A 21,387-nucleotide genomic window follows, 5' to 3' on the forward strand; every position below is an offset into this window, starting at 1 on the left:
TATGTGGCCCCATGCAAGTCTGTCTTTTTCTTTCCATTTTAACCTCTGTCGCTGATTCAGTGTAACTCACGCAGAGTCATTAGATGAAGGGAATGTCATCTACAGTGTTGGGTTTAATGACTTTTAAATAAAGACAGGAAACACAACGCCCCGATGTTGACACTTTACTCTGAGTTCCCCTATTTGACCTTTAAAAAAGAAATTACTGGACTTGATTTAGACTCCCACACAGCCCATAATCAGTTCTCTATCATAACGTCCTCTGTGTATGATGAGCTGTGAACGTAGAAATGCGTTTGTTTGAGATCTTTGAGGTTTTTCAGTCAGAACAAGTTTCTCTGAAATAATTAAAGGAGATATCAGTGAAATGTTTTTGTTAATATAAGTCCTAATTAGTCATATTTTCCGTCAGCAATCACTTACATAGAGTGTTTCGACCGGAACACGAGTCTCTCCGTCACTCTGCTCTGCTGTAACCCGAGGAGAAAACATTTCTTCTGGGATACAAGTGTTATCCAATGAGGAGAGAGAACGGCATGAAGGGCTGTGTGTGCAGCCAAGGGATGCGCGTGAATGTGGTGACGTAGCACGAGGACCAATTGATGCCTGACAAGGGCGGGGGCTGCTAACTCATGGTGCGTTCAAAGAAACTCGTACTTTGTGTTTTTCCTTCCTGTGAAGTCATACCAGTTCGATCTGGTACGAGTTCACGGGTCGGAAGTTACGAGTGGCCGTTATAGGGAACTTTCACAGACAACAGGATGGTAAAAACACGAGCTACGGGTTACCTGGAACGCTACCAAGTCGTAGTTGTGACTTGAAGCTGTAACTTACGGTTTCAAAAGCCTGCCTTGAACGCAGCATTAGCCGAAACGGCCGTGAAGCTGATATCTCCTTTAACATTATTTTTTTTATATTACATCAAGAACTCTGTGTTCGCCACAGTGAGACCGAGAAAAGCACAGACATTTAAACTGTTAAATGTACACAGACGTGATAAACGGTGACTCACTGCGTCAGTGTTGTTCTGACTAAGCCCGTTACACCATCTGTTATAACTCGTAACCCACTAACTCTCTCAGATACTTTTTTCACACACTCAGATTCTGGTAATCACACAACACTTCTGGTCACAAGGAGGTCGCAGCACACTCATCTTTTACCGACACGACATGTGGGAATTATCAGCTTTTCTTCTAATAGTTGTAATAACGGACTATTAGTTGGACAAAACAAAGGCTATAGGATTTTCTCAGTTTTGTCCAAACTTTTATAAACAAGAAAACAAATCTTGAGATTAATGTGTCATGAGAATAAAAATAAAAATGAACTTTTGCAACAGCAAAAACTGGCGTTAACATTGAAATATGAGTAATAATAATGTATACAACACTCAAATGGGCCATTTTTCTGCAGTATATCAATTTATTTCTCTTGACCACACTCACCTGGTCGTGTTTAGTATAACGTTTTGTTTTCATATCAGAAACACAAATACAGAGGCTTTGAGTAAGTAGGTGTAAGGTTACGTTCAGCTCCTCTGACCCTCACAAACACACACACAGACCTATATAGGTTTTAGGTTCATGGTACAATAGCAGGCCTCTGGCTGTGGTGAGACGACCGTGTCGGTCCAGAGAGCAGGAGGGAGTGTTCAGGGGAAGGTAAGCACCGGAGGTGTTGTGGAAGGGAAATGAAAAGGAAATGAGGATATTTGGCTCTTCGCCTCCCGGCCCTCTTCAAAAGAGAGTTTTAAAGTCGTTGCTTAAAGGCCTCGGGCTGATGTTGCCATCCTCACATACAGAGGCAGAGGGCCCCACTGTTCAGGAGCAGAAACAAGGGTCAGATGTTTCCCTTCAGGAGGCGGTGGAGACCAAAATCAGAGCTAAAAGACCAGATTTATCAGACAAAGACATAAATAAACAGCCGTATTACTCTGTATCTGCAGGAAAGATTGATAATGTGTGGTGTGGTGTTGTGATGTCCCCAAAATAATATGAGAATGAGTAAAAAAACTTGATAGAAACACAAACACGGTAGAAAATGTTATGTTTTTTGGGGGGTTTGTGTTAAAAAACACTGAAACTCAGCCACACATCTGAACCAGCTCAGGGTCATTACTCATTTTATCTGTTCACTATTTATATCTCTTTATAATTAGCTGCTTTGTCAATAGAGACACTTAACTGTACTTGAATTGAGCTCTTTCAGTGATATGAGGAGTTTGAGCTTTCAAACAGTGTATGATTTGTGAAGGTTGTGTGAAGACAGAGTCCAGTACGGGGCCAAACACACTCCCAGTTGTGTTACCAGGGCCAGAGTGTGAACGCTGACCGTGTCCTTTTGTGTCTCCTCAGGGTTTCACCTCAGCGGCACCGTCAGGGAACCGGCCACGTCCTCGGAGCCCGAGCTGGTCTGCAACGTGAGCGTCAGCTTCGACCGCTGCAAAATCACCGCGGTGACGTGCAGCTGCGGCAACAAGGACATCTTCTACTGCGCCCACGTGGTGGCGCTCTCGCTGTACCGGGTACGGAAGCCCGAGCAGGTCAAACTGCGCCTGCCCATCTCAGAGACACTTTTCCAAATGAACAGAGATCAGCTGCAGAAGTTCGTGCAGTACCTGATCACGGTGCATCACACCGAGGTGCTGCCCACGGCGCAGAAGCTGGCGGACGAGATACTGTCGCAGAACTCAGAGATCAACCAGGTTCATGGTGAGTGTGGCGTGAAGGACGTGTGGGCTGATCCCCAAATGTTACTGAGTTACTACATTATAAAAATAACAACACTTTATTTGACGCCTATCTCTATAACGCATTATAACCATACTTATAATGATTTATAGTGCAGTTATAGCGCTGTATAACTATAGTTATAAACACTCATAACGCTTTATAACAATAATCATAACACACTATAAAGCATTTTATCATGACTTATAAGGTCAGGTATTATAATACGTTATAATTGTTAGTAATTCACTGACAATGCCCACATCAATAATGCATTATAAATATAGTTATAAGGTGTTATTATTGGCTTATAAACGTGTAACTATCATTATAAACACTTGTAAATTATCATAAGGCTTTATAACAATAAGCATAACACATTATAAAGCGTTATTATAACTCTATTATAATACTTGACCTTATAAACCATTATAAAATGCTCTATGATGTGTTATGCTTATTGTTATAAAGCCTTGTGACATTTATGAGTGTTTATAACTATAGTCATACAGTGCTATTACTGCATTGTAACTCATTGTAAGTACGGTTATAATGCGTTATAGAGATAGGCATAAAATAAAATGTTACCAAAATAACTAATTACCGAATTGCTCAAATATCTCTTGGATAAATATACGTGGACTCGGCCCCCTAACCTCCCCATTTATCTGAAACTAACTCAATCAGTATTCTTCTAATCTGCACAGACAGGCTCTGCAACGCACAGTATCACTCCGCCTCTTCCACACACCGCTGATAGGCGGAGTGATACAGCGCGTTGCAGAAAAAATACTGAGTGAGTTGGTTACTTCCAGATGAATGGCTTTTTTTTCTGACCAGTTGATGGATTGAAAAAAATGTGTATATAAAGTGCAAGCGTATTATTTTGTGACCTCCTGAGTCAAGTAACAGCGAGTAACTGCACATTTCATTGTCAGTAACGGTAATAGCATTATAACGGGGGAAACAGTAACTTCTTGATTATTCATTACTGAAAAAATAGCGCCGTTCTCATCGCTGGAAAACACACACAAGCAAATGCAGGTACAAGAGTTAGATTTCCTCTGTCCAGCTGCAGGCAGCCGTCCTGGGGGAAGAAGACACACACACACATTTATCTCTGCACACACTCTTGGATGTAGTGTACTAATAAATAAAAGCTGTGTATGATTTTGCTGATGATTCCTCATCGTTCGCCCCAGGAGCCCCAGATCCGACGGCGGGGGCCAGCGTGGACGACGAGAACTGTTGGCATCTGGACGAGGAGCAGGTCCAGGAGCAGGTGAAGCTCTTTCTCTCCCAGGGCGGGTACCATGGCTCGGGAAAGCAGCTCAACCTCCTGTTCAGCAAGGTAAAAAAAAAAGATCCTCAGTCAACAAAACATCACGCGCTGCAAACGAGGCGGCCGTTCGTCAGCGTTTACCTTAACCCACAACCAACCCCCCCCCCCTCCTTCTCGTCTCCGCAGGTGAGAGAGATGCTGAGGATGAGGGACTCCAACGGAGCTCGCATGTTAACGCTGATCACAGAGCAGTTCATGGGCGACCCCAGACTGGTGCTGTGGAGGCAACAGGGAACCACCATGACTGACAAGTACAGGCAGCTGTGGGACGAACTAGGTAACCGTCAAAACACACACAAAGTCTGACACAACATCAAACCCAGAACAACATTTGTCTGCTGGTGCACTTTTTTTGCAATGATGCATTCAGTGTCCGTTTATTTGCATGGGTATTTTGGGATTTTGCGCACAACAGACGTCAATAAGGACTTACTCATTTCCAGTATTTTGCAACATATGTGCTGGTTTGTTTTCTCCAGTACTGGTGTTGCTCCACAGCTCTGACATATATACCGGTATGTGAGTCCATCCAGATATTGGCTATAAATCTGTCATGGGTTATCATCAGATAGAGTGGCAGCAGGACAACAGGGATTCTTTGTTCCCTTTTTTTCATGGCGTAAAAGGGGAGTTTCCTGGTAATTGAGGGAGAATCTCTGCTTGTGTAAGTTAAACATTCCTCTATGTCGTACAGTATACATTCCCATACTCCTCCACCTTTGCGTTCTGTCTGTGTGTTTATTATTATTAATGATATTCACACCGTTTCCACCACAGGCCTCAGGTGATGATTTAATTTGAACCATGTGACGATCTCAAACCTGTGACCCGGTAATGTAGCGTAACATGGTGGTACTTTAAAAAATTGTACTTAGATGCAGCGCTGGAGGAGGCGGTCACATGCTGCATTTAAATCCATACAAAAAAACTGTTGTGTTTTAATGTTTAATCACAAACCTTCTTCTTAATAAATCATAAATTAGCCCCCAGGTTCAAATTCTGCCCCTTTTCGCTCTTTTTTCCCCTTTATTTGGTCTGGTTTTATTCCTCCGCTGCTGGAGGTTGTTGCTCTGCGTTTCGTCACTCCGCCCGTTGTTGTCCTTGGCGCAGCCCTTAACAAAGAGACAGAGGATAAAGCCTCTCTCCCTCCTCCCGTCCCCTCCCCCCACCCTCAGCCTTCCCTCCCCTGCTTCATTCACTTCCTCCTCACCTCTCTTCCGTGTCCTCCCCCCTTTTCCCTTTCCCCTCACTTCACCCCCTTTTCTTTGCTTCTCCCGTTTCATTTTGTCACCTGTCGTCCTTTTATTTATCCATCAACATACTCACCGTGCCTTTGTCCTCCAATCTGTGTCCTGTCTTTGTTCACTAGGAAAAAAAGAAAACCTTATTTTCTGCCTCCGGTTTCTCTGATTTAAACATTTCCTGCAATCATGAACTAATCAGTCCCATCAATTGTTCTGTTTGATTGAAATTTAGCGATCCAGTATCAGAAAATTGTGATGTTTTTCCCTTTTATTTTTTTTTTTTTGGGGGGGGGGGCTATTTTAGTTTCCTGCGTTCACCTTAATTCTGAAATTACTGTTCAAACACAAAGAGCTGTGGTGAAGCTGGAAACTGAACTAAAAATAGCAGGTTGTGGAACAAAGAGAAGAGAGTTCACCTCATATACAGACTGATAAATGCCACTAAAACTGGAACACAATAGAAAGTAATGTGTGTGAGTGTGTGTTGTTGTGTCTTAACGGTGTGTAATATGGGGTGTGTTTGTGTTGCAGGGGCCCTGTGGATGTGCATCGTGCTGAACCCCCACTGTAAACCCGAGCAGAAAGGCTTCTGGCTTCGACAGCTTCGCAGGTGGAACAGCGTGGACGTCTGCCCCTTGGAGGACGGTAACCATGGCAGCGAGCTGACCAATCTGACCAACGCTCTGCCCCAGGGCCCTCCCGGCAACCCAGGTGAGATGACACCTGGCCGAAACACAGACATCACACCGCTTTATTCCCAAATCCTCCCTCACACATCGTGTCTGAACATTTCTTCCTCCTCCTCCTCCTCCTCCTCCTGTTTCTGCTGCTGTATTAACACTTATGTCGTCCTTCTCTTCTCACCCTCCCCCTTCTCTTTTAATCAAGTCTCCCTCTTTCAATCTCGTGCCTTCGAGCCTTATTACCTCTTTAGTGCAGCTAATAGAATGAGCCTCATAACACAGTTGAGGTCCCAGAGATTTCTGTGGCCTCTGTTTCCTGCGAGCTTCCACTGAAGCAGAGAGAAATACAGACACACAGCAACGTTTCTATTAGATGATGATAATAAAGATGTTTTCAATGAGAGGACGAGCTCTGTTACCACCGCCACCACTGCTCCTGTTTGATCTAACTGGCCTACATTTGTTCTGGTAGGCTGGTGGTTTTCAAGTCATTCTGAGCCTTAAAGGTTTCCTTAAATGTAAACAGGAAGCATAATGGTGCTGATTTAAGCTGTTTTTTATATGTTTTTATATATATATATATATAGTACATGTATAGGGAAATGTATCTATATGTGTTTTGATTGTTTTGCAAATGAATAGCTGCATTAGCTCTTAGCTGCTCCTGTTTGCAGTGTGCCCATAGATATGGATATAGACATTGGCACAACTGTGTTACTGAAGAGAAGCAAAAAAACACAATGATTCTCATTCGAAGCATCTTTAAGGCTGTTTTATTCTAATTGGACAAGGAGGATAATGATCTCCTCAGGAAGCGCATGTCACACAGAATTTAAAAATACACGTATAACGCCGGCGTGTCGTGTTTGACAGGGTTATGACTCAGAGACTGAGAATGGTTTTTGACGCTAATTGCAGAAATGGGGCACTGAGGAGGTTTTTTAAGTAGCTTAATTGCCTCCATGAGCTGTTTGTCACAGCAACTGCAGCTCCGACCGCTGATGTGCTGATAGAGCGGGCAAATCAGCCTCCACAGCGCACACACACACACACACACACACACACAGACACACACACACACACTTTGAAAACACCTGTATTAAAAAAAGCTTTATCCGACTCTCTCAGACTCCCTGACTCGGCCTCACCGGACCGTGTTCACGCGGGCGATCGAGGCCTGCGACCTGCACTGGCAGGACCCCCACCTGCAGCACATCATCGCCGTGGACCACTACGCCAACTACTGTTACCATGACAACCTGGACAGCTCCCTCTTCGACGCCCGAGGGTGGCCCATGTGGCACGGTAAGAGGAGAGGGTTTGACGGGTCAGATTAACAGAGAGATCACACCGAGGCAGGAAACAAAATGAAACGTTTGGTTCTTTATCTTCGCTCCGTCCCACAGAGCACGTCCCCACGGCCTGCGCCCGCGTGGACGCCCTGAGATCGCACGGCTACCCCAAAGAAGCGCTGCGGCTGGCCATCGCCATAGTCAACACACTGAGGAGGCAACAGCAGAAACAGCTGGAGTTCTTCCGCACTCATAAAAAAGGTTGGTTCATCCTCCATTAAGCTTTTATTCTTTTAAAAACATTTTCATTTTTCTTTTGAAGGACTTAACTTGACTGAATTGATGCAATTTGGTTGCTATAGTTACTATGTATCTGAAACATTTTAATGATGGAGAATATAAAGGATGCACCCTGTGTATAATACCAGTCATTTCTCACTGTTTTCTTCTCACACCTTATTCAAATCTGCTCAGAAACAACTCCAGTGATCCATCAGAGAGAAGCCAGCCATCACAGATGTGTCAGAACATTTAATATTGGCCTATAAACGCTCATATATTCATGATTTCATATTTAATATGCGCTCTATCAGAGTTCTGCCGGAGCGCTGTCAATCATGATACAATCAAACCGTCCAAGAAATGAAAAAGTAAAGTTATAATTTACACCTTCAGCTTAAACTGACTGTGTTCTTTGATGAAGGCTGGTATTTAGGCTCATAAATGGGGAAAAACAACAATAGTTTATAAAGTGATAAAAGCTGCAGAGCAATCAACACTACTGTACTACTAAAAGTGTTTTATTATACAATACCACAACTATATTGTTTGATTCATAAAACCTTCATTCACCATTTCTGCATTTTTATGTGTTTCAGTAGCTCTGACTTTTAAGACCTCTGCTCAGAAGAATAATCTGTGCTCTTAAAAATATCCTAAAATGAAATCTTCCTCCTCTCCCTCAAAATCAAGAATCTACTTTCTCTGAAAAGTTTTACAGCTGGACACAGGATGAAAAGTCTGTTCTCAGCATGAAGCATGAAAACTTCAGGTTTCATGTTTCTCCTTTAGAAGTTGAACGTTGGACCTCGATTTGGCTTCCAAATTATTTGTGATCTCACAAAATGTTGCTGCTGCGTCCACGACTTCAACTTTAGAGATGAGAAAACAGAAAACAAACTGTGCAAACATGTCTCCAACTGAACTTTTAGGGGATTTAAATCTTCGGCTCATTAACAGTCTCTGTGTGTGTGTGTGTGTTATTGCAGAGCTGCTCCATAAAGGTATGACATCAGTGACGAACCTGGAGGGCTGGGTGGGCCACCCCCTGGACCCCATCGGCACGTTGTTCAGCACCCTGATGGAGACGGGTCACTGCACCGAGGACGGAGCGGCCGTCCTGCTCGACTTCTCAGGTACACAAATCTGAATGTATTGAAAAGTAAATAAAGCCGTCGGGGTTTAATGTGGTGCAGGAGAAAGTTATAAAGAAGCAGCGAGCGATTGAAACAAACAAACGCACAAAGACACGGTGCAGTGCCGCAGCACACAAACACAAACACAATCACACGTCCTCCTCCTGCCTCACACATTTACACTGCAGTGATTGCGTCTTCCTGTCGGAGCTGCGGGGCCTTCGGCTCGCAATCAGCAGTGATGACACGAGCGTGGTGGTTGGCCTGCAGTCATCCTCCAATAACAGCTCATGAATAAGAAATGCGGCAGGAAAAACACTCCAATTAAAATGTATTAATTATGCAGGGAGCTCAGCAAGACGAATCTGAGCCCAGTGCAGCCTGAGAGGACGCGTCAGCTCTCACTCACTGTTTGTTTCTGCTGGAGAGGAGGCGGAGCGAGCGGCGACACCTTGAAGCCACTGGACGGGAAAAAAGTCAAAGTTTTCACTTAAGACTACTGCTATTTATATCTGTGTGTGTGTGTGTGTGTGTGTTCATTAGGGACTGGTAACCCCCCTGGGATGAACTGTGAGGTCTGCCAAGACATCATTAAGCCATTAAAACACATGATTACCATCCTCAGGAGAACACATACTCTAAAAAAAAGGAACAGCAGAATGAACAAATAGATCAATAGATCTATCAATACCGGGCTCAGTCAACATCCCATAGGGAGCGTTCTCCTCTAGAGTCATCGCTTACGCTGGAGCCGGGGTTCAACATCATTTTATCAAATCTCGAACCGATTCTGAATCGATTTATCAAATCTAAATCACTTGGAGTCTTCGATCAGAGCCTTTTTAAGGTAGTTTGTTTGGGGACGCTTGTTTTTTTTCCACCTCAAAGAAACTATTTCAAAAGATTTATTGAAGGATTCACATTCAATAAAATGTCATCGAGCTTCAGCCTTGGTCATCAGTCTTCTTGGTTTCTTAGCTGACGCCTGTGGAGTCAGAAGAACGTCACTTTTTTTTTTTTTGTGATCAATTTTTTTTATTGAAATTTCCATTTATTTTTTAGCAAAACAAAAAGAGACAAACAAAAACAAAACAGAAATGTAACAAAAGTACACCTGACATGGTATAACGCAGAAAGAACAAAACAAAAAACAAGCAAAGCAAATGCCAAAAAAACAACACACAAACAACAACAGCAAAAACAACAAAAAACACACAAAAAAACTTCAATTATAAGAAGGGCAGCAAAACAAATATAGATTCACAATACCCCCCCCCCAACCCCCCAAAAGAAATAGAAAAAAAAAATTGTATCCACTTACGTATATAAAATTAAACTACAAAAAACGGTTTGTAGAAGAACGACACTTAAAGGGATAGTTCAACATTTTGGCAAATTGCCCCATTGCCATAATCCCTATAGTCTTAGCAGTAGGTTCGTTACCTTTAATTGTCGGTGCAAGCTATTTTTAGAACGGCGGAGCAGAGCCGTGAGCTGCTCAGAGCTACGCTACGGAGGCTAATGGGATTTCTTGGTTTCCCTCGTCAAACTCACAAATACACAATCCAACAACTCTAAAACGCTCTGGTGGACAAGTTGTGACCTGCACATTCACCACGCTATGAGATAATAACAGAACGTTACGAGACAGAGTTGTTTTAGAGGTAAATGCAGAGGCTGCTTGATGAAAAAATGTCCCTGAAGAATGCATGAATTTGGCAATGTAAAAAATAAGTAAAGTAAATGGGGCAATTTGCCAAAATGTTGAAGTATCCCTTTAACAGTCATCTCACCCTGTCTACCCCCCCCCTCCAGGCTCGCTGGCTGCAGGTAGGAAGGCGGAGCATCCCGTGTCGCCCGCCTGTCACCGTTTCCTGGAGGACGGAGAGTCGTTCGTGTCGATGGCGGTGGAGACGGCGCTGATCGGCCTGGGCCAGCAGAGGATGATGCCCGACGGCCTCTACGCCCAGGAGAAAGTGTGTCGCAACGAAGAGCAGCTGCTGGCCAAGCTCCAAGAGGTCGATCTGAACGACTTGCTGGTGAAGATCTTCCGGAAGCAAGCGCTTTTCCTGCTAGAGGGTGAGTCAGACTCAGACATGGTTCGCTGCTCCTTTTTTTCCTGGTACATAATATTAAACTGAATATTTTTTTTTTTTTTTTACAATTAACAAATTTGAAGACATCACCCCTTGACTCTTCCCTTGAGTGTAGAAAAGCATTTTTCTCACAAACAGCAACAAAAATGAAAGATTCTGACACTTGAAATCATCGAAAATGTGTTAGTTTTTGCTTAGAAAATTATTTCAGTAACTAAAATGATTATCAAAATACAAATTTTCTACTTTCACAAAACCAGGCTAGCTGTTTCCCTCTGTTTCCAGTCTTTATGCTAAGCTAAGCTAACAGGCGTCTGGCTCTTGCTTCATATTTACTGTAAATACATGAGATAATAAATCAACGTGTCGTCCATCACTCCACCCTCAGCGAACACAGTAGCACGACAAATTTTCACACCCCGAACCACAACAGGCTCTTTACTGTATGCCTGTGTGTGTGTGTGTGTGTGTGCGCTGTTTGAACTCAGTGTACTCGAGTGTGTGTTCTGTGTTTACACTCTGACTGTTTGTACTTCTATACTCGCAATTGTCTGATTGTTTTGTTTGCAGTGTCGGTCTGTTTGCTGACGTTGTGTGAATGAATGCGCGCGTGTGTGTGTAGACTGAAGGGTACAATGAACCCTTGTGTGATTGTGTGTGTGTGTGTGTGTGTGTGATGTGGTTCATCATAGTGCTGCCAATGACAGAGCTGGTCGGCCTCTCACATGTGGCGTCTGCTAACTTTCAACAAACACATCATTGTATATATATTATATATATTTAGACATATTCACATACTGTATATACAATATCATGTATAAAATACATCTGAAAGTAGTAACCAGTGGTGTAACCAGCTGTTACACAAAGTGAAACCAGACTAAGACAACAGTTACACATACAGAAACACACCCTTTTTTTTTTTTTTTACATTTCACATCGTCGTTCTTTGTTATATGATAATTCTGGCTCGCAGTTATTATTATTGGCTGGTTTGCGAACTGACAGACAAAACTAATCCTATATTAAAGCTGCAGCCAGAGAGAAAGAGAAAGAGAGAGATGAACTCTTCACATAAAAAAAGAAAAGCAATTAGAAACTAATATAAGTTATTGTATCTTTTCATTCTTCTCTGAGTTCCTCCACCCACAAAGTAAAATAAACTGCACACAGAAATAAAGGGTGGATCCATCGTGATGCGTTTTCTTAGAATCTGTCGACCTTCGCTTCTTGTAATCTCCCACTGCACTGTTTGAGTTCATGTTATTTCATGAGCTCTTGTGTGAGTGTGTGTGTGTGTGAGAGAGACAGAAGTCCTTTGGTGTTTGACGAACAGAAGTCGTCCTCATTCTGATACGCAGCATACGAGTCATTCAGCTGGGGTCGCTCTGTGTGTTTGATCAGCGCTATCACAACCTGTTGACGTACCAGTCGGCGAAATATCTGCAGCACAAGGCCAACGGGGCCGCTCACATGTGTCATAACTGATTTGTGTGTGTGTGTGTGTGTGTGTTGTGTCCCTGTGTCCTGCAGCTGGTCCTTACAGTGGTCTGGGAGAGTTACTCTACAGAGAGAGCGTCCCCATGCACACATTTGCCAAGTATCTCTTCACCTCACTGCTACCTCACGACGCCGAGCTGGCGTACAAAATTGCACTGAGGGCCATGAGGTGAGTAAAACACAACCCCAACACAACCCCAACACACTGCCATCACTTAAATCTGTTGTCTGTCCATGAAAAATACATAATGTCAATATTTCACCTGTTAATTCTCAATAGAGAGCGGAAGCAGGAAGTAACGGTCGCTATTGGACCTCATTTTGGAAAAAAACTCCATGTAAGTGAACGGGGAGTCAAAATTTTATTTCGTGATCCGATTGAATTGTGTCATGAGAGAAATATATGACCTCTACCTGTTTAAAACATCGCATTTCATGCCAATAAATCAGCATATATTTTTCTCATGACACAATTCAATCAGATCACGAAATAAAATTTAGACTCCCATTCACTTACATGGAGATTTTTTCTGAATTGAGGTCCCATGGCGAGCTTCTCTTCCGCTTCCACTTAGGCTCTCTATGAGTGTCCACAGTTATGTTTTCTACGGTGGCCCTGACAGCTCAAAACACTGCAACCTAAGAAAACACATGCAAACACAAATACATCTTCTTCGGTCTACCCAATAGAAGTGTTTTTCAGAGACATAAAAAAGTCGCAGACCTGGCTAAAGGCCAAAGCTAAGCTAACCATATACACCTGCAATAATATCTGAATCGTGCAATATTTGCGCCCACCATTTCTTTCCGTCCCTAGAAACACTTCTGTTTTGTTTGTTTTTTCCAGAATTTGTCTCTAGTTTGTCTCTTTGCATGTGTTTTAGTACGTTGCACTACATCGAGCCCTCAGGGCCACCGTAGTTTCCATGTTGTTTATTTAGCATGGACGTCTGCCAACAGATGTCCTCTTTAATATTGGGGATCTGCCAAAATCCAAACCTGATCTCATGTTTACATTTACCTAAATATGAACCTGACTGGAGGTGACAGTTGATGTTGAAACAGCAGCTGCAGCATCAGCCACTTGATCCAAATATTTGAGCTCCTGGTTCAAAAGTATTGATTTTTACTCCTCAGGTATTAATATTTAAATAAGATGTTGCTGTGCTTAAAAACAGCTGAAAATGATTTCATTTGACTGAATTTGGCTGTAAGTGTTGTCACAGAGTGGAGACGGCGACACAGACAAGTTTTATTTTGGCCTGTGATCAAGTTACTGAGAGAAGACGCAGCTGCTACCAGAATGTTTTACATGCTCCTCTTTCCTAATGATAATTAGCATCGTAGCTTTGCAAACACATGCATTTTGCCAACCTCAGTGTCTGAACCGAGTCTCCAGTGTGACCAAATAGTCTCACACATACACACACACACACACACACACACTCCCACACACTGATATACAGTGAATCGCTGCTCAGTGCAGTCGTAATGCTGTGCAGCTCTGCAGCACCGCAGACAGATCTTATTTTATCCTTTGTCCCAAATCTGCTAAGATGAGATTCATGTTCTTTCTCTGGGATCAGCTGTATTGATGTTTAAATTGATTGATCAGTGAGAAATTTGGAGACGGTAGAAAGTTGTTCTCCGCCTCCTCCTCCTCCTCCTCCTCCTCCTCTCTGTGCTCTCCTGCCTCGGAGCAGGAGGCAGTCAGTGTGGGAGCTATCTGGGCCACTGTTTAATGACAAAACCTCCTTTTGCTGGAATATTCACTAAATAATTCAACGCTGCTGAAAACGAGTTTTAAAATATGTGTGAATAATAAATACATGCTGTTGCTTTCCTCTCTGACCGCCACAGGAAAATTTATTTCCTCCTGCCCAAATTAGACCCCTTTGATATTTTTTTTTTCATAATATGTAAATCTTTACTTCTTTTTTTTTAATTCCCAACTTGAATTACAAAAGAGGAATAGGAAACTGTTGGTATCACGGCAGCTTTTACTGGATATATGTGGAGGGAAAAAAAGGAGCTGAGCTGTTATTTTTAAACCTGTCTTTATTGTGGCCTGAGGCGAAGCTCCACCTGAGTTTATGTGGGCAGACGCGCAAAGGAAAAGTATTGATCGATTCTATAACAGGAGCATCGCTCTCTAATAACTTAACTTCACCTCCATGAGATCTTCCTCTGAGTCGACGGATCAGCTCCTGTGTGTTTTCGTCTTATCTCTCCACATCTAATAAAGTTTTTTTTTTTTTTTCCCCCCTCTCCTCCTCCTCCTCCTCTCTGTGGTCTCTCAGGTTGCCGGTCCTGGAGTCCACGGCCCCCTCCGGCGACTTGTCCCGGCCTCACCACATAGTGTCGGTGGTGCCCAACCGTTACCCTCGCTGGTTCACGCTCAGCCACATAGAGACCCAACAGTGTGAACTGGCCTCCACCATGCTCACTGCTGCTAAAGGTACACACACACACACACACACACACACGTAATTATTATTTACCAGAAATCGGGCGGAGGATTTCCTGCTACTGTTGTGTTGGACCAGTGACTCAAAGTGGGGTCCTTGAGAAGGTTCCTGGGGGCCCTATAGCGCAAAGAGAATAATTTATTTCCCACAATATTATTTCTATCTCTAAGTCACGCAATGACTGTAAGTGTGACTATTTTAGTCATGGGTTTCATAAACGTCTGAAAGGAAAACTCTTATCAGATGCAGAAACATGTGACAAAAGAAAAAAATGTCCCTTCTTTATTAAAACAAATATATCTTTTATTGTAATGTGTCAAAGATCCGTTGAAAATGAGAGCAGTTTCATAACATTGCATGAAAGTAAGCTCTTATATTAAAGTAAAACAATCCTGTTATGTAAAAATGATGCTCAGGGAATGAAATCCCTACACTTTGTATAATATTTGTATTGATGTAATATTGTTTGTTTGTTTGCTGTGTTTTCAGGTGATGCCCGTAAACTACAAACAGTGTTAGAGTCCATCCAGAAGAACATCCACTCCTCATCCCACATCTTCAAACTGGCCCAGGATGCCTTCAAGATCGCCACTCTCATGGACAGCCTGCCGGACATCACACTGCTCAAAGTCTCCCTGGAGCTGGGCCTCCAGGTGAGCCACACACACACACACACACACACACACACACACACACACACACACACACACACACACACACACACACACACACACACACACACACACACACACACACACACACACACACACACACACACACACACACACACACACACACACACACACACAAACACACAAACACACACACTTGGTATCAAGCAGACTCGGAGCTAACCCGGTGTTCCCTACAGGTGATGAGAATGACCCTGTCGACCTTGAACTGGCGGAGGAGGGAGATGGTGCGGTGGCTCGTCACCTGTGCTACTGAAGTTGGTGAGTTTGTTTTTTCCCTTTAAAAAAGATACAGAGGCAGATTTTACTGCTTGAATTTCCTCCATAATCAATGATTGTCATGTATCTGGAATAAAAAGCTGAACTTTGAATGTTTTCAAGCAACAGAGTCCAAGATGTGCAAGTGATGGCTTCATACAGCGAAAGTTAGCTGGTATTGTTGATGCTTACAGCTCGCATTAGTTTACACATTTGCCTTCCACGCTCCTGAGTTTCTGAATACTTGTCTTTCAGCAGCTCCATGTATTCGGCTTCAACATGCGGGGAAATCCAAAGCTTCATAGGCTGCTGTGTGTGTGTGTGTGTAGCAGCTGCGGTCGAGGGAGGGAGGGGATTAGCAAATGTTAGCGTATTATAGCTACAAATAACTTTGGAGAAACGTACTTGTCCGCGATGTGACGTGTCCCCGCGGACGCATTGAGATGTGGGAGATTTTTGAGAAATACCAGGTCAGTCTTCACAAGGCCTTGGAAGTGGATTCGGGAGGCCACTCAGCAGGACTGAGGGGAATGACTGGCAGAGCAGTAATTATGGAAGATTGTAGGTTTGGGGCTGATTAAGTGGGCCTTATGTTTGGACCTGAATACTGAAACCCAGCGGCTGATTTCCCTGAAGTGGACAGGAAGCCTGGTCCGGAGGGGAAAACCCTCCTCCCTGATGATTTCTTGTGAATGTAAGGGGAGTGAAAAGGACTCCCTGTTTCTGTGAGCAGGGTTTGAATGGATTCATTGAGAACTTGCCAGTTGGTGATGTAGAGTGGGGCCAGGCCATATAATGTCACAGCATTAGAAATAGAATATTGAATTAAAGGTAAAAGGTCTTTGTGAAAGTAGTGGCGCATTTTGTTTGTGGGAATAAAATGATTTTTGAATAAAAACTTGCAGAAGGATAAAGTCAGAGAAGATAGATCCTGGATATATAAAATAGAGGTTAAGGTTGAAAGTAGGGATTCACAGTAATATGACCTGTATGTTCATAGTGGCTGGGTTTTAATCTTTTAAAGACATAAGTCCTGTCATCTAGATAATATAAACCCCTCAAAATTCTTTAAAGGACAAGGCTGGTGACATTTTATATTTCCTTTCTTGTCAACAAGTTTCATGAAAATGCCAAAGACAATGACGTGTTAGTCCAACTTTTAATAATTTCTTTCCAAAAGTGGCACTCAGCTACAAGCTCCCAACCTTTAAAAAATACAGCTCACTGATATATAATTCAATTTTCAAGTGGACCGGAAAGTATGTATTTGCTGGGGACTATTTTTAGGGGCAGATTAATACATTTTTGGTGGTAAGTATCAGGGGCAGCATGACAGTGATGCTGGAAACACCAGCCGATTGTTGGTTTTGGTCTTTTCATGGGATTTGTTAACAAAGAAAAGAACATCACTGGACTATTTGTTTCCTTTTTTTTTAGGCCATGTAATAAACAGACTTAAAAGATTTGGGAAAGTAGCACAAAGCATATAAATTAAAATAAAATAAAATAAAAAGTAGAGGACCTAAGATTGAGCCCTGGGGAACACCACGATAAACGGACAGAAAGAGAAGAGAAGACTTTTCATCCAGACTTTTAAAAAAAATCTTTACTAAGATTTATTTTCTCTCCGTCTCTCTAGGTGTGTTTGCACTGGACAGCATCATGCAGAGCTGGTTCACACTCTTCACCCCCACCGAGGCCACCAGCGTGGTGGCGAGCACAGTCATGTCCAACAGCACCATCGTCCGGCTGCATCTGGACTGCCACCAGCAGGAGAACCTGGCCAACTCTGCCCGCACCCTGGCCCTGCAGTGTGCCATGAAGGACCCCCAAAACTGTGCCCTGTCAGCCCTGACGCTCTGCGAGAAGGACCACATTGCCTTCGAGACAGCTTATCAGATTGTACTGGACGCAGCCGCCACGGGAATGAACTACACACAGCTGTTTACAATAGCGCGCTACATGGAGCACCGCGGTTACCCGATGAGGGCGTACAAACTAGCGACGTTAGCCATGACTCACCTGAACCTCAGCTACAACCAAGACACGCACCCGGCCATCAACGACGTGCTCTGGGCGTGCGCGCTCAGCCACTCGCTGGGGAAAAACGAACTGGCAGCCGTCATCCCCCTGGTGGTGAAGAGCGTGAAGTGCGCCACCGTCTTGTCGGACATTTTGCGGCGGTGCACGCTCACGACGCCGGGCATGGTGGCGCTGCACAGTCGCAGGAACTCTGGGAAGCTGATGTCTCTGGACAAGGCCCCACTCAGGCAGCTACTGGACGCCACGATCGGGGCCTACATCAACACCACGCACTCTCGGCTGACGCACATCAGCCCACGCCACTACAGCGAGTTCATCGAGTTCCTCAGCAAAGCCAGAGAGACGTTTCTCATGGCGCACGACGGACACATCCAGTTCACACAGTTCATAGACAACCTGAAACAGATATACAAGGGCAAGAAGAAACTCATGATGCTCGTTAGAGAACGATTTGGTTGAAAAAGGATCAAAAGACCAAACTGCCCTTTTCTTTCTTTTTTTTTTACTTGAGTCTCCTTTTTTTATCCTTTCTAACTTGAAGTGAAAATCCACTTAAAACAACGATCACACAAATCTTATTGCTATGATTTGGGACTGCTGGGTCTAATCTGATGATGAACTGAAGGGATGTAATTATATGCACATCATGTATAGGTGTGAGACCATTTTCAAAAAGCAGCATCAATGGGAGAAAAAAAAAAAAGTTCTGCCTGCACACGTCCAAACTACAAAAGTTTTGGATTCCAGTCGGATCTGCAGCAGGTCACAATATGACACCTACAGTATGTGATAACGTATATACGATAATATCACATATGATGAATCATCTCAAAACAATTAAAAATGCAAGAGGTTAAATCTCAAAGAGAAAATGCATCAAAATGTCAACAATACATCAAAAAAATAAAATATGAATAATCAATAAATATACAAAATCCATAAGCTTAAAGTGAATATTAGACTTGGTTGGCTTCTATGTTTTCATACCTCAATAACTTCCTAATTATGAAGTCTAAAGTTTGAAGACAAATTTACTTGGGAGTCAGTGTGCAGGCGTTTATTCAGCTAACGCGATAATAAACAAGATAATTAGACTTTTTTCCGTCTGAATTGGAGCTGCACCAGTGTCACAAACAGATCCTGGGTTGGAAAAACTAATTAGACAGCCCAAGTTTATAGTAATGAGATATAAAACCTGCTTCTGGGTCAAATTTTCTCCTGAAATTGACAAGTTTGTAATTGGAGAAAGCAAAAAAAACAACAAAAAAAAAAGAAGAAAAAAATAGACACCTGGTCTTGATGTGTATAAAACCATTACATTTGTGAAAGCAGAGAACTGTCAATTCATGGAAGTTTGTGTGTTTTCTCCCTTTATATGTATGAAAGCAGGAGAGTAAGAGTTTTTACACTGAGTATATCCTGTTTTGTCCAGTGGCAAAATGTCCACCTTGCACTCCTCCTACGTCCCTCAGCTAACGTTCACAGCCTCAAAGAGAAAAAACAAAACGGCTTTAAACCAAACGGAGCAACTCCATCTGAAGCGACGAGTACCTCTTTTTAAAGGATCCAGCTTTACTCAAACCCTCAACCCCCTCCACCCCGCCTCACCCAGTCCTCACCTCCCCGCCTGCTCAACGGAGTGAAAGTTAACAAAAACAAAACAAATCAAGAAACAGAAACAACTCCAAACAACAAATCCATGATCAGAATTCTTTTACTGGTCCTGCCATCTTCAGGCTGATTGTTTTTGGCTTTGCAGTGTTGTCTCAGACGTTCAATATGCTTATTTTACAGACACATTTGTCACTGAAACGCGACGGCAAACGGTCACAGTGCTCGCTCTTGTGGAAACTTTGCAACTGTCAACATACATTCTCAGGGATTTCTCTAAAAAAACTAAAAAAAAGAAAAGAAAAAAGAGACAAAAAAAGAGAAAAGCATTTTATTGTCTTGTATATATGAAAGTATATGTCTGAATATTGAAAAAAAAATGTATATGTTAACTAATTTATGACAGAATATTCTATGTAAGGCACAATACTTGAAGCTGCAGTACTTTTGGTTTTTGAAACAAGAAAAAAAAAAACATATCAGAAGGACTTCAACACGTTCGCCTTGCATCAGGGGCCAGTTCAAGCTGTAAGTACACACGGAGTACAACGCTGGCAAGGTTTGGCTCTGCAGACATGTAATGAACTGCAGAAGGTGTCTGCTCAGAAGACGGGACGGGGACAAGAGGACACTCAGTGAGTTCTCCTGAGCTCAGGAGAGTGTTGAGGACGGTGGAGGTCAGAGAGCGACGACACAAACCTGCCCTCACGTCTCCTCCTGCAGTGACTCGTTCACAAAACGAAGCTGTCTGACGCTCAGTGTCCACGCCTCCTCCGCACGAGACAGTTGGCTATGGTTTTGTTTTTAGGAGCTCTTTCATTTTTCAGCTAATTTCCTGGAAATTTTCCTCACAAATTTTGTGTTTTCCGAAGCTGTAAATTAAAATGGAAAGGTTTACACAGTTCGGTACCATTTCAAAATGATCTTCTTTGAAGTTTCCTGGGGGGAAAAGCAAATAATATGAAGTAATTCTTGGTGAAATATGGAGTTTTAAAGTTATTTCTAAATGCTAAGCTAACACCTTTTGTTCAGCAGGTGAGCTTAACGTGCAACGTGCCATGTGAAATGTGCCGGCAAACAAACAGTTATTTACAATAATAAGTATTCACAAACGTTTAAATGAGCACTTTCTTTCATGAAAATGTATCTCAAGTTAATAATGAACAAAGTTGGAAAAAAAAAAGCTGAAACAAAAATATGACTATTTTTCAGGAAACTTTAAGGATGTGAGGAAGTGGTGAATCTGAAAAATAAGTGTTATTGTTGGTTTCCGCAGTTATTAAGTACCTGCTCTTGAATTTTGAGATTATAACTGGGGGAAAAAGAGAAATGATGTAATATTAGTAGTACAAATTAGTTTTATTTTACATAAGTGCAGGATGGAGTTTCTTGTTGACCAGTTTAAAACTTTTTCAGTTACTTGAGTGTTTACTGGTTTCAGCTCGGATCTGAAATGTCAGTTTTTCATTTTGCTAAAAGTTGAATATTTCGAGCGAATACTAAATAACTGTTGAATCTGACTCTTTCACCATTTCCTTTACAAAGTCGTTCTGAATTGTTTCAACCTTTCCTGGAAATATCCGACTTATTTTTGGGAAATAATAGAGGAAAGTTCCCAGGAGATTAAAGATGGAAAATGAAGAGCTCAATAATAAAAATAAAAAAACACGTTACAGGAAGTTGGTCTATACTGAAGGTTTTGACTGTTCCACTTTTCTTTACACTTGTTTTTCTGTGTTTATTGTTGTTATTTCTCTAGAATTCCTCACACGAGAACAGCCTTCTTTCTTGCCTTGTCTTAATGCTTTAAAATAACCAAATGGGAGTTCGAACTACCAAACCTTTTTCATACGCCAGCCGACTTTGGTTAAAACCTGTTTGTGTCTTTTGTTTTGTTTTAGTTTTTTTGAACTTGGCTCTGTGTTTCTGTGCTTTAAAAGCTCATTTCATCTGTTCTTCAGTGTCGTCTCTTTAAAAAAGGTCTGTCAGTAGCTTCTTTTTTGTTTAGGAA

At 42.5% G+C, this 21,387-nt stretch overlaps 1 protein-coding gene across 1 annotated transcript in view; it reads left to right on the forward strand.

Annotated features, from left to right (window-relative positions):
• The window catches only part of LOC310994654 (zinc finger SWIM domain-containing protein 6-like), a gene marked incomplete at its 5' end in the record, with an annotated part of 42,620 nt that extends 23,579 nt beyond the window's left edge, over positions 1 to 19,041 (forward strand). Inside the window, 13 exons of the mRNA XM_083983422.1 lie at positions 2,358 to 2,714; positions 3,935 to 4,083; positions 4,201 to 4,351; positions 5,850 to 6,029; positions 7,130 to 7,306; positions 7,408 to 7,554; positions 8,562 to 8,708; positions 10,524 to 10,787; positions 12,338 to 12,473; positions 14,605 to 14,762; positions 15,262 to 15,425; positions 15,644 to 15,725; positions 17,362 to 19,041. Of these exons, the coding sequence (XP_083839548.1) occupies positions 2,358 to 2,714; positions 3,935 to 4,083; positions 4,201 to 4,351; positions 5,850 to 6,029; positions 7,130 to 7,306; positions 7,408 to 7,554; positions 8,562 to 8,708; positions 10,524 to 10,787; positions 12,338 to 12,473; positions 14,605 to 14,762; positions 15,262 to 15,425; positions 15,644 to 15,725; positions 17,362 to 18,224 (2,975 nt within the window). The 3' untranslated portion in view covers positions 18,225 to 19,041. The remainder of the gene's footprint in view (positions 1 to 2,357; positions 2,715 to 3,934; positions 4,084 to 4,200; positions 4,352 to 5,849; positions 6,030 to 7,129; positions 7,307 to 7,407; positions 7,555 to 8,561; positions 8,709 to 10,523; positions 10,788 to 12,337; positions 12,474 to 14,604; positions 14,763 to 15,261; positions 15,426 to 15,643; positions 15,726 to 17,361) is intronic.
• Between the last annotated feature and the right edge of the window lie 2,346 nt (positions 19,042 to 21,387).

The sequence above is a fragment of the Trachurus trachurus genome (assembly GCF_905171665.1).
Source record: "Trachurus trachurus genome assembly, chromosome: 12".
In the NCBI taxonomy this organism is placed as follows: Eukaryota; Metazoa; Chordata; class Actinopteri; order Carangiformes; family Carangidae; genus Trachurus; species Trachurus trachurus.